This window comes from Mercenaria mercenaria, chromosome 1 (assembly GCF_021730395.1).
Source record: "Mercenaria mercenaria strain notata chromosome 1, MADL_Memer_1, whole genome shotgun sequence".
Lineage (NCBI taxonomy): Eukaryota > Metazoa > Mollusca > Bivalvia > Venerida > Veneridae > Mercenaria > Mercenaria mercenaria.
Window position 1 is genome coordinate 108,921,004 of NC_069361.1, and position 18,299 is coordinate 108,939,302.

The 18,299-nt window shown below is 33.0% G+C and overlaps 1 protein-coding gene across 1 annotated transcript; it reads left to right on the forward strand.

The window, feature by feature from the left end:
- The first annotated feature begins 13,131 nt into the window (after positions 1-13,131).
- On the forward strand, positions 13,132-18,056 carry LOC123527013 (uncharacterized). Its single transcript, XM_045306274.2, has 2 exons — positions 13,132-14,363; positions 16,812-18,056. The coding sequence occupies exons 1-2, from the start codon at positions 14,266-14,268 to the stop codon at positions 17,443-17,445; spliced, it is 732 nt and encodes a 243-aa protein (XP_045162209.2). The 5' UTR covers positions 13,132-14,265; the 3' UTR covers positions 17,446-18,056.
- The last annotated feature ends 243 nt before the right edge of the window (positions 18,057-18,299 follow it).

Below are 18,299 nucleotides of genomic sequence, written 5' to 3' on the forward strand. Positions count from 1 at the left end.
TATTTCTATTTTACTTTGAAGTAATTCATGAATTATTTATTAAATACGTTTGATGCTAAAATAGTGTTGGGTACTCTGTAATTCTTCAAAAATAGCAAAAATACGCATTCTTAAGGTCAACAATAATTGCAAATTGCATGACTGTGATTTGCAATGAATATTTCGTGGCATGTTTAATTACTTTGTCCTTTATTCTTATGCTTTACAATTGGGAATAGTACTGTAAAAACATCCACTGAATGCCAAAAATGAGGTCAAGACATTATGGGTATCCTAATCTGCTTTAGTTTGAAAAACATATAATCTGACGCATTTTCCGCTAATAGTGTCAAAATAATAAACTTTTAATTAAGGTTTCAGTGAAAGTAAATCCGGCAAAAAATGTCATTTTTATTAAAACTTACTGATAAGAAGTATCAGGCATGATAAATGGCAAACATATTCGTTAATACATACCATAGTTATGATTATACAGACGTCTGCATATGTTTGCACAAAATATGTATGGTTTGTATCACATCATAGTGTTGAGAATGCTTATATTATTGTACAGTATTAAAGCTTCCTTTTAAGTTCTTTTAGATGCATTTGCAGGAGGAAGATACCAGGTGTTCCTGCGGGAATTATTTCAAGCACAAGCGCTAAACAGTAGAACTACCGATCTTTCGTCAGCCAATGAGGGGCAAGTGTTTCAAAGTCAGCGACCCCAACCACTGGGCCGTAGAGGCTCCTCACACAAGTTGCATGAACTGTTCACACAGTGTATTAAACAATAAAAGAATATTTTTATGATATTGACGTCGAAATTCTAGTTCTATTAATATGATTACAAGGTAAATGGTTCCTGGAGATATAGGTCATTTCATCGTAGAATTAGATGATTGCCATTTGATTGTGCTTAGATATCAATTCATAAAGCAAGCAGAACAAGCCTATATACATCATTTAACAAATAGGCAAAATTGAAATTTCAAATAATTCCTCTAATACGGGTAATTTACAATTGTACATCATTTCATATTGTCTTGAACACAAGCAATAAGCTATTAATTAATTGGAAGAGGTACAAATGTATCGGGTACAGCTTGCATTTAATGATGCTTAAGACAACTTTACAATAAATGCTTGTAAAGCTCCAACAATTACACATAATGCATACTGTCCTAAATACATACTTTTGGTATAACACTTGTAAGTGAAATGAGGTCCATCTTTTTATCATTCTGATTTGTAGACTCAATCTAATGTCACTGTCTAAGAGTTCCGCTTAAGATCGTTTAGCACGTTTGTTACGCCATCGGAAATCAATGAGTAAGGTCACTCATCCGAAAACCACAAATAAGACCTGTGTACAGCATACGACAACAGAAAAGGCATCACACCCTGAAACAATTAGCAAATACTTAATGAAATGAGAACAGAGAAATCGTTTTGAAACAAGCATAAAGTTAGCTGAAACGGCAACGTGATTCTGGTTTTCTTTAAGGGGCTGTGTAAACAAATTTTGCTGTGATGTAGTTTTTATTGATATGCATCAGATGCGAATGTAAAATGAATCTACAGAAGTATACTGTAAATGCGAACTGTGAAAAGAGGAACGTAGGGATTCAAGATGCCAGAACTACAGAAGTATAATGCAAATGCGAACTGTGAAAAGAGGAAAGTATGGATTTAAGATGCCAGAACTGTAATAACATCTAAAGTTAGCATTCATAAAGTTGACTCCAAAATTTAATTTATGCTTCTTCAAAAGCGCTGAATGTTACTCAGTTTTTATTATACAGGTACAATGTTTTGCGAAATTACGAGGGGTGTTCAATAAATACCCGGAATTGTGCTCTCATTTCTTTATTTCTGGTCTCATTTTGCTAAAATATGAAAATATGACGGATATGAACATACTGAATGCACATACCTAAATTACAGATTTCAGAACATGCACAATATTTATTTGTCGTCTCCCAGGCAACGCCATCACCTCAAAAGCGGCCCAACGTCATTATGATGCTGTCATATCACACTCTGTTAATCAATACAACTTGTGATTACCATTGATTCAATGTTTATCACCATTAAATGCATTTTTACACCTTCCTAAGAATAAATAAATACTGTTCATATGATGTTCCTGTCGTATTGAAGAAATTGGACACTGGACTGATGCCCTATCAAGGAGCTCTTTAATTTTTAAAATGTAACTGAGCGTTATTTTTCATGTCTGTAACACAAGTCATCAGCATTATTCTCCTGACCACTTTTAAATGTCATGTCTCACAAATAAAATTTTGTTTTCTTCGGGGCATTGTCCCTTAAACCTTTTTTCAGCATAGCATTTGTCTCTTTCCTTGATTTTCGATTCAGAATACAAAATGTTATCTCACATCTCCGTTCAACACTGATTTTCAAGCGACGACCAACTTAATATGCCTGCCAAATATTTTAATGATGTCACATTTATAATTTGACGTTATTGGCGTAACGCTTACTTTTCGTATCAGTATTCATCCAATTTAAGAAAAGGTAGCTTGAAAAATAGGTAAGTGGCAAGTAATGTTTTAGCGCATGTAAAATAGAAAAAGAGACAAAATTGGGCCGGATGACGTCACATGACGTTGCCATGGGGACTCGCATTTACTTATTATTTATCCAAAGACAATCTAATTTTGACAAATCAACTCAGTATTCCCTAATCTACATTTTATAGCATTTTCATTTATTTTTGATGATACATGAAGAATTGAGAGCACTTTTCCGGGTATTTATTGAACGCCCCTCGTACATGGCTATTTATTTGTATATTCTGTACGACGGGCGGTTGGAAAATATCCAGAATTTTCATGCTCCTGTCTTTCCACGTGCAACTACCTACAAAGAAAACAACATTTTATCGCCTATAAATAGGGTCAGTTTATTTTCAGTGAGAAGTTTTGAGCATTTAAACAAGGTGGGTGTTAGGGCTACAATAGATTTTAAGCTGGAGGGAAATACAGCTGTAATAAATTTCCTGCTTTTAGAGGGTAAAAAACCTTGCCACATTTTTCAAAGGTTGCAGAAAACTTTTCTAAAGCCTGTTAAATCTTCTTCAGCTTGGTTTCGGAGTTAAGGTAGGGCAGGACAAGCCAGACCAAGGGGGTGGGGCGGGACAGCTGAGGCAGTGATGGCGAATGTTGAGTTTTTTGTCAAAAAACATTAGGGACGTTTTAACCGTGATGAAAATACGTTTTTGAACTATGTTGTCACTGGGGATGAAATTTAGTTTCATTATGCTGAACATGAAACAAAACCTCAGTCGGAGCAGTGGAAACGAGCTGGTTCTCTGCCTCCTAAGAAGTTTAAGCTCCCTCTGCTAGCAAAGACATGCTGGTTGCTTTTGGGGATTCACGTGGAATGGTACTGGCTTATTTTGCCATAAACTGTGACTGCTAGATACTGTTCATAAGTAATTTTGAAAAAAAAGAAACTCAAAGAAAAATCAGGCTATTTCATCTAAAATGTTTTATGTTGACTCATATCCTGTATTCTTAATCTACCTGTCAATATTATGATGTGTTACAAATGCTGGAACAACGAAAACATAAAACCATTTTCAGTTAACTGTGCCCTATCCTGATTTTTCACAAAAAACAATAATAATATAAACGTTCCAATACAGATCTATACAGATATACAGATATGACCCTCAGAGGCTCCTGGGGAAAGACATGAAAAGTTGTGAAAAAGAAAGTAGTGTGTATATAGTTACTCTTGCAAAATAAGCCTGCTCTGTTTCTACAATCACATAAAATATTAACAACGTGGGTGCAATCAACATTTGTGGGGTTTCAAATCATATCGACAAGGTTTGAATCACATTCTATGCATCAAAATGATCTTTTTACAGATTGTTTTAACTATCACATTCAACAAAAATCTTTAAGTGCCTTGTGGCGGCTGTAAAATGTTTCTTCATTTTTGTTATATTTTCTGGTCCTTTGGGATCGGGATCATGGAGTGCACTCATTTTTACTGTAACAGAATTCCGCTTAAGTTCGTGCTAGGGGGCGTGAGGGGGTGTTGCACTTTCCATTGCCTCTCATGAACAGACTCAATCAAACTATGCTTCCAAAGGATCTCTTTACAGATTGAATGGTTGACGACGAAGACCAAATGGGGCCTTCTGGGCATGGTTTTAAACAAGGATGGTCTCCTTGGTATAACAATCGACCTTCCGCGAATCAGCTGGATGACTCCCTCATCTTACAGTCATGTACGGTTAGTGACATCTGACTTGAACCTTGCAACTGTAATCTCTGCAACAATATACATGTTGTGATCATGTAGTAGCTGCACGACAAACAGTCACATGAAGTTTGCCAGGCAAGAAATCAGCTATTTTTCTTTTATTTACCAGAAGGAATATTTCTAGAAAAAAATGCTATAGAATTATTGCTTTCAATACATGTAATAACTGCGGTTCGGTCAAATAATCAGCTTAAGTTCTGTTTTTGTCAAAGACCAAGTATCATTTATAGGTACAACTAAAACAATTATCTACATACATTAATAACTGTACTCCTTCGTTAAAATGATAACGTAAATGTGCAAATAATTAAACTAACTTTGCAACCGTTCTCATGTATTCAGACATTGATAAGTATCATCCTGAATAAGGAAACAATGTAAATAATTAATTGGGAAAAATCACTAGTAAAATGAAGGGAAAGCGGACGACCTCATTGTCGACGTTGTTTTATGTTGTTTATTTGTTTTTTTCGAATTGTTTGTGAAATATGTTTAACTTTATTTTAAAGATATGAGGCATTACCATTGCTGTTTTTATCGGCATATATTTACTCACCAAGCAAAATAATAATAAAAACTTTAAGTAAATGGATCTTTCTAATGATTCTCGATGTTCATAGGAGGTTTTATCAGACTGTAATCGTCTTTAACTTGATAGCTCTGACAGCTGTTCATCTATTAGGATATTTATTTTCGATGATGGATAAATCAAGGCTAGTTATTTTATGTCTATGAAATGACTTGAACCAAATGACAGGCAAACGTTCCGAGTTAATGAAGATGTCTAATATTCTTACAGTAACATACTACTCGTAACTGCGATCGAAACGTATATCTTCAACTCTGTCTGCATATGATTTTGCAAGTTTTGATTTGTTCAGTAATGGATCACAAATTGGAAATCCAATTTAAAGATCGGACCTCCAGAAACAGTAAAGTCAAATTCATATGAACACCAACACAAAGCTTAGTAAATGCACATACAGACTTAACATCTGTTGTTTAAAAATGTGGCGGATCCAGTGCATTTATAGTACTTGTTTTTATAAAAATAGATGTATGTGGATGGCGGAACTATAGAAACAGAACAATTTAACTACCAAGGAGTATGTTAAAAGTAACTGGTTGAATGAATCACTGTGGAGCAAAAGACAGACAGTAAGATTTAAACATGAATTGAACACATTCCACAGGCACAGTTTTTGAACCCTCGGATAAAAAGGCTTTTACCATTTCATTTAAACGTCATTTTACTAAACACGTTTTTATTACTATAGTAGAATTTGAATAAATAACTGCAGCCGTTTTTAACCACACACTTACCGATGGTAAAGGCAGTGTTGGACTAGGTTCTAACATTGATGACAAAATACGACGATTCAAACTGATCTCATCCAAACTATAAAAAAAAAAATACCAACATTTCATTTACTAGTACATATTTTATCTAAAAATATAAACACCAAAACATTATTGATGACGAAGTAGAATCATGATAATGAGACGATGAAGTATTGTTGCGGTTCATTTAAACGCGATATTAACAACTTACGGTATAAACGATATGAAACAAGTAGAAATCTCTATATAATATGATGTTTTGTCCTTTTTTTACTATTATTTAGTAATGGACTGCAGTATATATATATATATTATGTACACATACATTTTACATACTATGGCTCATTAGTCTGATGTGGCCATTTACATTTTTCTTCTGAAAGTAAGCCCAGACTCTTTATTTTCTTTATTGGAAAATCGTGACAGACTTACGATCTCAGTCTTGAGATGATCTAGATGAAGCTTACCGATATGATAGTGTCTTTAAAACGATATTTGATACTGTGCAAAATAACTGTACAAAAAAGTTTCAAGCAAGGTTCCAAAAACAAAGTAATTGAAATTCACCTGTCTAAACGTACGTACAATTGTTATTATGAGAAACTGATTTATTTGTACATCTTAAATAGATACATTTTCTCAAACTACAATGTATAATTTCATTTTAATTGGTGTAAGTAAGGTATATTATCATCTCTCTTCTAATATTTCCCAAGCAGAATGGAGTACAAATGTAAAGAAAATGATACTTTCCACTATAAGTCAGAGCCACAGCGTGCAAGCCTGAAATAGAACAAAAGGACAGGAATTTAACAGGAATAACCACGTTCCCAGTACGCAGCCTACCAAAACATAATCACAAATCTGTTTTTATCCAGAAGCTTTTTATTATGTAAAACTATCCCGGAGATCATAAAGCACATTACTTAGATTCTGTTATAGTCCCAACAGATTTTACTACAATGCTGTCTAGTTTCGTAGGAACAATCACGATAGTTACTTTGTCGATTGTATATATACGAATTGAATTGTCACGCTATTAGAGATAGATAAAATAGATAATGATATGGTTTGATTCTTGTCTTTACTCATCCTTTGGGATCCGCAATAGGTATTATGTTGTCATAACCGATATGGAGGAAGGATTCACGTGTATTGTATATGTAACTAACGAATTATATTTGATTATTTAATTAAGTAAAATGCCTATGCGTATTTTCGACTTCAGAAATGATATTTGTTGTTGTAAATAAACCGTCTTTCGCCGATTTTGGCCAAGTTATTGGGTCCAACGTAACATTTGACCCTCACGACTTTTAAGTTCGAGTCTTGCCGCGCATCAGTAATTGATCCTACATGCAATGAGAGCACTCTTTTTTAAACAATTGGTAGTTGTATCCAGATGCCTACAGAAGAAGCTTAAAATAATGCCTACTTCGTGGTCGTATGACCTTAATAATGCTGATTTCCTTTGCTAAAGTGATGGATCCAAAATACCAGAATTGAATTGTATGATGATGTTTTATTAACACTAAATAATAAGACCCGAATATTTATTATTAAATGTAATTTTTATATTTTCAAAACACAAAAATATCCACTGCAACTGCAGCCAATCTAGCTCTCATATTTTTAACAGTCTTTATTATTATTCACAATCATGTCTAGAATGCGTTAGTACCTCAATGCAGATCAAGAATATAAAAAAAACTTTAAAGCGCTAAACATTTTTGTTCGGATATTTTTCTATTTTTGCGCGGCTTAGATTATCCAAGCCTGCTAAAATTCTCGAGTCATATATAACATCAAAGATTAAGATACTGTGATAATAACTAATATCGTATTTCATATTAAACGAAAGAAACTTACTTTTTATATATGTAATTCGAGAAATATATGTATTGTTCTAAACAGAAAAATATATGTCATATGATCACCGTTATATAATATTACAATTACATTTCATCAATTTTTATTCATTAAAACAAGGAAGTAAAAAACTACTCCTTGCCACTGAAAATCAATTAGCATTTATCCTAACAATGGCGAGATAATCTTTGTAGCAAGATTCTGTGCTTGTCGATTTAAATGTGCCAACGTAGGAAATATAAAATCTTCTCTGTTCCTCTTGCATTGTATTTCATAATCACTAAAATTATCGAACTTCCTTTAGAAAATAACTTAATTGCCATGGCAAAATAAAAACAAAACAAACTGAGTTATTGATATGAAACAGTATATTTCTACCAATGCATTCTTTTGGAGATAGTTAAAATCACTTTTATGAAAAATTTAAAAAAAATGTAGCAGTGAGCACAACACCCAACTTTATAGTGCTGCCTCACTAGAATACCATTCCGTAAAAACGTGATATGATACCCCACCCAGTAACATTATACTGACACCGGACTGACAAGTCCTAAGACTACCGTCTTGAGCGCCGAGTGAGGAAGCTTCTAGTACCATTTTTACGTCTTTGGTATGACGCGACCGGGCATCGAACCTATAGCCGGTTCCGCTGGTGTGTGACTTTCTACGGGTTTTTGTAACATAGCATATGTTGCACAAACCTATATGCAAGGGAAAATCTGATACACATTTTTCCTATTTGTCATTAAAATCGCTGTATGATGTCTTGAATGCTTAAGTACCTAAATGCAGATCAAGAATATAAAAAACTTTAAAGCGCTAAACATTTTTGTTCGGATATTCTTTTTCTATTTTTGCGCGGCTTAGGTTATCCAAGCCTGCTAAAATTCTCGAGTCATATATAACATCAAAGATCAAGATACTATGATAATAACTAATATCGTATTTCATAAACGAAAGAAACTTACTTGTTTGATGAATAGATATGTTTTGTAATTTAAGTAATATTTGTATTGTTCTAAATAGAAAAATAATAATGGCACACGATGACCGTTATGAATATTACAAATACATTTCATACATTTTCATTCATTAAAACAAGGATGTAAAAACTACTTCTTGCCACTGAAAATCAATCTGCATTTATCCCAGTAATGGTGAAACAATCTATGTAGCAAGATTCTGGGCATGCTGATTTAAATGTGCCATCACAAGAAATCTAAAATCTTCTCTTTTCCTGCCAGTTTTGTATTTCATAATCACTAAAATTATCAAACTTCCTTTAAAATATTTGAAAAAATAAATTAATTGCCATGGCAAAATCTTGCCATGGCAAACTTAACATAGTAAACTCTTGCCATGGCAAAGTTGCCATGGCAGAATCTTGCCATGGCAGAAACTGGCCATGGCAAAATTGCCATGGAAGAACCTTGCTATGGCAAAATTGCCATGGCAGAATTTTGCCATGGCAAAGTTGCCATGGCCAGTTTTTTGCCATGGCAAAATAAAAAAAACTGAGTTATCGTTATGAAACAACATATTTCTACCAATACCTTCGTTTGGAAATAGTTAAAATCACTTTTTAAGAAAAATGAAAAAAAAAAATTGCCATGGCAAAAGACCGATTTGCCATGGCAAAACCGCTTTTGCCATGGCAAATGTAATTTTCTCGTACTGATTTACAAAAAAACTAGTAATTATATCATATCAAAACATACTAACTTTAAAACAGGTGGGTTAATGTAACAATTTAAGGCAATTTTCATTTTTGTAAAGCGCGTATAAATATGGGCTGAAGTTGCCAAATACCGGCGTGGCAAAAAGAAACCGGCGGCTATTTATTATGAAATTTTAGTCCTTTAAGGGGAGATGAACATTACATAAAATTTAAATCTATAAGGTAGCCTATCAATGATTTGCAAAGGCATGAAATCAGTATCTATTTTTACATTTTCAATTATTACTGTGTAAGCATTCGCAGATTAATCAAACTGTGTCAGTGGAATTGATTATAGTATCATTTTATATGCAGTATCTAAGTTTTCTGTCTGTTACAAAACTATATGATGGGTGCAACACATTTTCAGTTTGAAAAGCAGTTCTACACCTGCATTTCTCACAAAGAACATGTTAACAAAATATCCTGTAATTGCGTACACTATTTTTTGTAATTATTGTGATAATCATTTGGCTGGTTAGTACATATTTCATCATTTTTCCGCTTTTATTAGCATTACATGGTTTTTACCTACTAAACCGTTCTTCGGTTCATGGTGTCAGTAAAATACCATGTGATCAGTGCCATTCTCTTAATGTCAACTGTATTCTTAGAATGAAATATATTTGCAACAAATACTTCTGTATTGCTTTTTTTTCTTCCATGTTTTTGAACATTCCAATTATTTTCTTAATTCCTCATTTGAAAATATTTACGTGCAAAGTTTTTAGATAGCACATGTCTTTTCAACGTTATTTGTTTCTAAGTTGTTGTATGCTGTTTTTTTATAGAAAGAAATGTATCTTTTATGATCAAAATATTGATCTAATCCAATTAATATAATTCATATTATGTTCGATTATTCAGGGGTGCCTGAACAACGTCTCCGGATTGGTTGCTATTAAAAGTTTGTTTTGGGTTTAACGCCGTTTTTCAACAGTATTTCAGTTATTTAACGGTCGGCAGTTAACATGTTCCTGGATTATGTATCTGTACAAAAAATCTGTTCTCCGCAAGTAACTGCCAGCTTCCCCACATGGATTTCATACATAATTTCTTTTTCAAATCGTCACGGAGAACATGTGCTTCACCTGGGGATCGAACCCAAGACCCCGCGATCAGTAGATATGCGATCTCCCTATTTGAGCAATCATTTTAATATTACTATTGGTATAAAAATCAAATGGCCACAAATAAACATTAATTATAATTAGACATTACTACAACTAGTAATGTAATGTATATCCTACGTTGCTGAATTTACATTCTCTTCTTATATGCCAATTAATTCAAATTATTTTTTAAGTTTGTTTATATGTAAATGCACTAAAATAATATGATATTTTCATCTTTATATTGAAACAAGCACAATGCAAATAATAGTTCTTTTGTTTATATATGAACATACTAAATAGATACGGTAATTTTTAAACTCCCCATATCGCACCATCCCAATTATTTATGAATTAAATATAGCTGTTCTTTAATAAACAACCTAGACAAATCGTCTTTCATTCATCTGTAATGGTGTTGAAATAAATACCGATTACAAAGGTGATTAATTGTGTTTTACATTAATTGTGATATACGACAGTCAGTCAGTTAGCAAGTTTTAAATTTTAACGTTTAATTACTGTTCATAAACTCACCGTAACTATTATCACAAACAATAGTATCATTTTCTGTAGACCGGGAAAAAGACACTAGAGTTAAAGACAGTAGCAACATATCTCCTGTCATCCTCAAAAAAGTAAACCTGGAAGTTTAAAAAAGTGACCAATTAACGTCACGACGGTCTTGATCAGTGACTGTAAGGAGTGGATATCACAACAAAAATTAAAAGGTAAGAGTAGTTTTTCCCATGAAAGATATAAGAGACAGGTTTCTTCAATAATCAAACAACAACTACGCTCCAAAAAAAAAGTCTCTCAAGTCTTCTAGCCACAACGATACGATTGGGTACAATGTAAACATTATAATACTCTGTTCATAAATTAACCTTGATATTACATTCAGATCGTAAAGAAAATGATACTGAAGTTATCGCTGTCATGTATTTTTGTGCCTCCCCCCCCCCCCACCCCATGAGTGGTGGGGGCATATAGATTTGCTCTTGTCCGTGCGTCTGTGCGTCCGTCCGAAGTTAGTGACACGCCTAGCTCTAAAAGTATTTGATATAGATTCATGAAACCTTGCATGAGTCTTAACCATGATATGAACTTGCGCACCTCCTATTTTTCATCTGGGTCCGCTCCCTATTTCTAGAGTTATGGCCCCTGAAATAGTCAAAAATGCACATTTTCACATTGTGACACGCCTAGCTCAAAAAGTATTTGATATAAATAGATCAAACCTTGCATGAATCTTTATCATGATATGAACTTGCGCACTTTCTATTTTTCATCTGGGTCCGCCCCACATTTCCAGAGTTACGACCCCTGAAATAGTAAAAAATGCACATTTTCACATGATTATGTGCCTCACTCAAAACGTACTTAATGTAAACCTTGCTTGAGTCTTTATCATAATGTGACCTTGCACACTTGGCATTCTTCTTGAGAATTTTAGCGTTTATTCCAGAGTTATGGCCCTTGAAATAGCCAAAACAGTGGATTTTTTGTTTGTGATGCTCATAGCTCACAAAGTATATGGTATAGAATAATGAATCCATTTCATTTGTTTAGGCTATACCCCATTAAGACTGCAAATATTTGAATTATTTCCCCTTATTTGTGACAAATGTACCAGTGGGGGGCACACCCTGTGTCCTACAGACACATTCTAGTTTCTAAAAGTAGAGAAAAATATTACCATTGAAACACGAGTCTCATGGCATATATATTCTTTAAGCTGATCTTAGAAATATACATCCTATCAAAATCTAGACTGCGCAGGCTTCTATGGATAAGACAAACACAGAAATACTATTCAAATTTTCCTTCTTTTAGCAATAATTAAACATCTATACGGGTTATGCACTTCAAGTCTGGTTTAAACTACTAGACGGGGCAACAGTTTAAAAGCAGCTACAACCTTTACAAGAAGTAATGTGAATAGTAGAATGTACCCTAGAGACAAGATATTGATAAATAATTGATGGGTAACATTATAATCGAATGCAACAGGATAATCTATGAAAATCTTATTTCTAAAAATTGTCATAGTGTTTTCCTTGCAAGTTACTTTACTATCATGTGTTTATATTAGGTGTTTATATGATCACGGGGACTCATTATACTTTTTTTTGAAGTTTAGATTTTGACGAGGATTTATTGAATTAACATTTAAAATAGCAAAGAAATATAACTGGGTTTTCGTTCTTGTCGTTACATTTATTGACGAAAAAATCTATTTAATGAATTTCATATTACTTTTAATGCATGCATATTCTTAAATATATCTGCCATTTGAGTTTGCATACCTATTCGTGAATATAAACACGTTGCTGATTTAATTGTATGTTATATAGTTACTTTGAAAGAGCAGCTTCTTTCTATCGATGATTTTTGAAAGACGATCGCCCTCAGCCATATCTTTTACTTTTCGGCAACAAAAACTAGTATTATATCTGGATGTATTTAGCATATAATAATAACTTCGACTAAAAAACGAAGGACTAACTGCAATAAACAAGATGTTGAGAAGATGTAGATTTAAATTTCTATGATAAATATCTCAATATATAGTCGTATCGAATCTGCAGCAGAATAATATTATAATGATAATAATTAAACAGAATTGTGTTATCATACTTGTCAACAACATTTACAAATGGAAATGAATTAAGTAAATCTGATAACGCGATGACTTTGATGGTCAGATATTCGTATTTCGTTTTCGTTGATCGATTCAATTTTGTAATTATTTCTGTTCCAAGTGTTTTGTCCATGAAATATTACATCTATAACCACTGCGACTGACAACTGTGTAGGAAAATACTACAGCGTAATATTGAACAGCATCAAGTAAATGCTAGAGGTAGCTGCATATCAATAAATCAAAACGAAAAAATAAATGCTAGATAGGGCATCTTCTGTTATATCAACGTAGACCAGACATATGAGAAAACGTTAGAGAAAATGCCAAGGAACAACTTGTAGTATGGATTAATAAAAAAACAAATAGCTAAACATCAAATTCATATGAACCGACAGACAGTTTGTGTAAATACCAGCCGCTGTCACTATGTGGTTGTTACCAAGTGATGCGTTTTGTTTGCTAGTTCTCTTAATTTAAAAGTTGTTATACAGAGTATGTTGGATTGTTTAATTTCGCTGAAAATATAAGATTGAAGTACAGAATGGATATATATCTTGAGTCATGCTGCCGTCTATATGATTGTAACTAAATGATGTATGATTTTTTTTTATTTTGCTAATTCTCTTAATTTAAAAGTGATTATACAGACTATACTGGATTTGTTAAAATATAACACTGAAGTACAGGATGGATTTCTGTAGAAATGAAGGTTGAGTCTGAAGCGAAATGGAATAGAAAGTGATTATTTAAGCAGCGGAAGTACAAGAAACATGATATCATGAATATAATAGTGCAATATTTCATGCAACGGAATATTCCTTAATTGGTTAAACTTTCAGATGACTAATGAAACTATAAAATAGCAAGTACCTAATATGGAATAATGAATTAACTGTTTCCGCTAAGACTATGATAAATTGTTACAAAACGAAGAGAACGTATTATATGATGGAGCACCGGCTGCAGTATAAACTCTATAAATGTGGTCTTATAAAATGAAAAGGATACACTCATTACTTCTCCTGATACACGTCTAAGATAAAATTTCACGTAGTTTTAATTAATCTATGAAAACCATATTTTGGTGGTGCCTTTATATTTGAATGATTTAGTTGATAACTCTAATCTAATCTAGGAAAATGAAAATTGAGGTGGAAAAAGTGCTCATCCATAATCACAAGAAGATTAATTAGACTGGTTTACAGAACACGATTATAAAAGTTTACTCCAATGTGAAGGATAATTTAGAATGTAAAGTAATACACTTAAGTAAACGTGTTAGTAGATAAAATGCTAAAATGCCAGCTCTTGATGGATTAGCGGGAATCGTATTCGGTGCAATTTTTGGATCAGTGTTTGTGATCACGTGTATAATTTCTGCAATTAAAGCAGTCAGGTAAGATCCTATGCTTTTCAACTCTACACTATGACTAGGAATCTCGCTAAATTATTAGTGTAAAGGGGATTTCTAAAGTAACATTTGTTATGTCTTAAGGGGAAATGTTTTAATATACATCAATCATTAAGATTTATGCCAAGAAATTATCGTAAAAAAGCTTGGAAGGTCAAAAACCTCATTTGTTTTATTACTTTTATAATTGTAAGAAAAAGTCCTTTTGAATAAATGGAATAGATCTTGAGAGAACTTTGGCAAATTCTGCCGGCTTTGCAACTTCTAAAAATTTAGCACATGCAAACTATTTAGGTCAAACCTGCTTACGTGTACTTTAATTGTTTTTTTTTTTTTTTTTGTTTTGTTTTGTTTTGTTTTTGATATTTTGTCATGGTCTACCGATGACAACCATTCTAACAAATTTCATTTAAAACTGAAAATGAATATTTTCGTCCATAAAACTTACACGAAGAGACTTTTCTGGTAATACTATCTAAGTGAGAAAGGCCAAGTAAAGCATTTCCTATGAACAGAAACAGCCTCTTTAAGCGGTACAGTTACCACCCACTTCAATTTGTTATAACCTGCTGAATTGAAATATTCTGTTTCTCTACGATTTCGGGATTATAAGCTAGCCATAAACAGTTGTAAATAAATTCCTTAATTATTCAAAATATTCAACTCCGCAAAATTATTGGTGAAGCTTTAATCTTCCAACTCGTACCAATATCAAAATATTCTAGTTTGCTTTGGAGTAAATCAAAACAACATGAGTAGCAGCTCCACCCAATGCACAGTTTTGGATTGTTTTAACGTTACTGACTAATTTGACTGCCTTATGAAGTGAAGGGGATTTATATTCTGGGAGAAAATAAATTGATCGCTAATTAGAATATTACTACATTTGTAATATCTTAATATAAGAAAGAAAAGGTGAAAAGTCCAAAGGTCGCACAAAACAACAAAAATTAAATTATTGCAGGCTCGTTTGATTGAATCTGTTTATGGAGAGTAGTGAAAATGCATACTACCGTCCATGCTAACTAACCACGGATCGAGCAGAACTACACATGTAACAAGTACTTAAAACAATTTAGAGACAACCGCAGATGTGTTAATACGGCGACGTGTTCCATCAATAAATTATTTCAGTGCAATGAAAAGCGGCGTATCGTCCCCAGTTACAATAATGGACAGGTCCTAAACGAGACAACAGTATGCAGAACCAAACAAACTAAAATTTAGAAAGGGGATCCGAGGTTATTAATAGAGAAGCCTTAGTTTAAAGCTTCTAAAATTTTTTGTCCGAAGTTTCATCTTTGGCAAGTTCATATCTTCATCAATTATATCGAGAGATGTTTTCTGGATGTTCACTCATATTAGTTTCTTTACACAGACAGATGAGGTACATTTTTCTTGCTGAAGTCTTTTATATCCAACGCAAAGTATCCTCTCCGTATCCTTGAAATATAGTTTTTGGTCCTTTACATCCTAATGTCAATATGGTTTTGAACAATACCATGTAACTGACATTTTTAATCACTCTTTTAACCAATTACTACAGTTATTTTTAAACGTATGAGAAAAAATACAGTAAGAACATCAAAATTGTTTTATGAATAAGAAATAGAGCTTTTTAATATATTTTTTCTCAGGAAGTCTGATGGCTGACTTGCTTGAGTAAACTATATCGCGTTATGCCTTCAGATAAGCATGACTTTTAATCTATTAAAAGGCAGTATTTCGAAAATGATTATAACTTGAATGTTTCAGTAGTCGAAAGACATTATGTATAAAATAATATGCAAAGCTATTAACAATAACAGTACAATAAACAACCACTATTTTTCATTTAAGTACAGTGATAAAATTCATTCAACTCCAGAAATTAAAACGAAATTAACAAAAGACACAAATCTTATTTCGTCCATCGCTGGTTGAGTACGGATTCTCAAGGTGCAAAAGTTAGAACTACTTCATACTGCATGAGTTGAAGAAGCTCTTAAATTCAGTGCAAGGGTTACAGAATTACGTGTTGCAATAATTACAAGATTTTGTCTCCGATTTTAATTGTTACGTCCAGTTCATACGTTTGTCAATGGCAGGATTATTCTTACCACCATAAAATATCTAAGCGCACACCCAAATTCGTTTCATTCGAAGTGTATAGATCAGTGTTTGTGGTGTCCATAAATTCTTGTTACATTGTTTACTATGAACGCTGGCGGCTTATATTTTTAATACTTTAGAATATTGCTTAGAATGCTGTACAAATATTGCAGACGATTTTCTGTATGATGTATATACCATTGCATGTGCACAACTTTTGTACAATACATACGCACAATTCATAACAATTGTCAACAACAAATTCGTCTTTACCTATGTAATCATTAACTTACATATATATTTCGAAGCTTCTGAGTATCACAAATACTTGTTTTATTTTAGGGACAGATCACGTATAAAGAAACGAAGGGCAATTCGGAAAGAAAATCATCTCGGAAACGGATATGTGGATGGTGAAAAGGACTACATTATTGAAGAAATTCTGCCAGAAGTTTCATGCTCTTCTCTGGAAAATAAAAGTTCATGTTATGATAATTTGTCTAATGGAACGTCTCGTCATGAAGATATTAAAGAGCGAATTGATCTGTCAGTGTATACTATCAACACAGGAGTTGAAAACCTGACTTTTCAACATAGTGACACTAACATAAAATGCACAGACGAGCATTATTATTTACCACAACAAAACTCAAAAGCAGTGACTGAAAGTAGGCCTTTCTGTCAAAGTATGATACCCAAGAGTGTTAAATCACACGATGCAAATTATCGCCGGAAAAGAAAACTCGATCACCTTTCGTCAGATTGTCTTGCTATTAAGAAAAGTATGCGCAGACATTCTTATGAAATAGCTGTCTGTGAAAATTCATGGTTGCCAAAAGAGCCTCCTTGCTTTGCGCCATCAACAACGATACAAAACGCATTTAGTTATGGCGTAAATGTGAAAAATGACGCAAAGTCGCCCCAAATTGATTTTGAGAACATATCATTTGATAAAAATGATTATAAAAAGACGTAACAGACGTAAAATAGATATGGCGTTTCAATGCAATTGGTTATATGTATACGCATTGAAAGTCTAAATCCTTCGAAATGTGTGTGTTTGCTTACACCACGTTGATGACAGAATAATTTCACGGACAGTGCATGAAAGGATGAAGATATTTGAAATTTATGCAACTCTCATGCATTTTACACTGTGCTGTCACTGCTAAAATACACTAGGTATATCTTTGCTGCTTTTACATAACTTGTGCGGAGTTGTTGATTTAATCAAGGGATTATTAATAAGAACAGCGTCACACTCCGATATGGTAAGTACGATGTTGGGCGTGGTAATGCTGCATCTTTGTTCTGATTTTGAAGAGCATGAAAAGCCGAACGTGTTTTTGCAGTTTTTGCGATCTGCAGGTTGACAACGAAATGCTTTTTAAATCTGTCGTCATTCACATGATCCTTTAATGTCTATAATTTGAAAAATCTACTACGTATTGTGAATCATATTTATCTAGAACATTTTGTTGGTATTATTTGTTGCTATAATTCCAGTTTACCAAACTGGTTTAAATTAGAAACATCTAATGACCAGGATTTTGACGTCGAAATGCCAAAATAAAAGTTTTAATGACACGAATTTGTTTTTATTGTAATATTAATCCCAAACTATGTTTAGATTATCTGGATTTTTTTTAGAAAGGCTACATATATGAAAATCATTATCAGACGGATTGGCATAGCCATCATATTTTGTTTTTGTGTATATACATTTGTATCTGTATTTGTTTTAGTACGCTACATATATACATAAAATGTATTCTTCTTTCGAGTTATACCTTTTAGGGCATAGAAAATCCGAATTAAATAAAACATAAA

Coding starts and splice junctions, on each gene's coding strand:
- LOC123527013 (XM_045306274.2), top strand. CDS start 14,266: ATGCCAGCTCTTGATGGATTAGCGGGAATCGTATTCGGTGCAATTTTT. Junction 14,364..16,811: donor TCTGCAATTAAAGCAGTCAG/GTAAGATCCTAT, acceptor GTTTTATTTTAG/GGACAGATCACGTATAAAGA.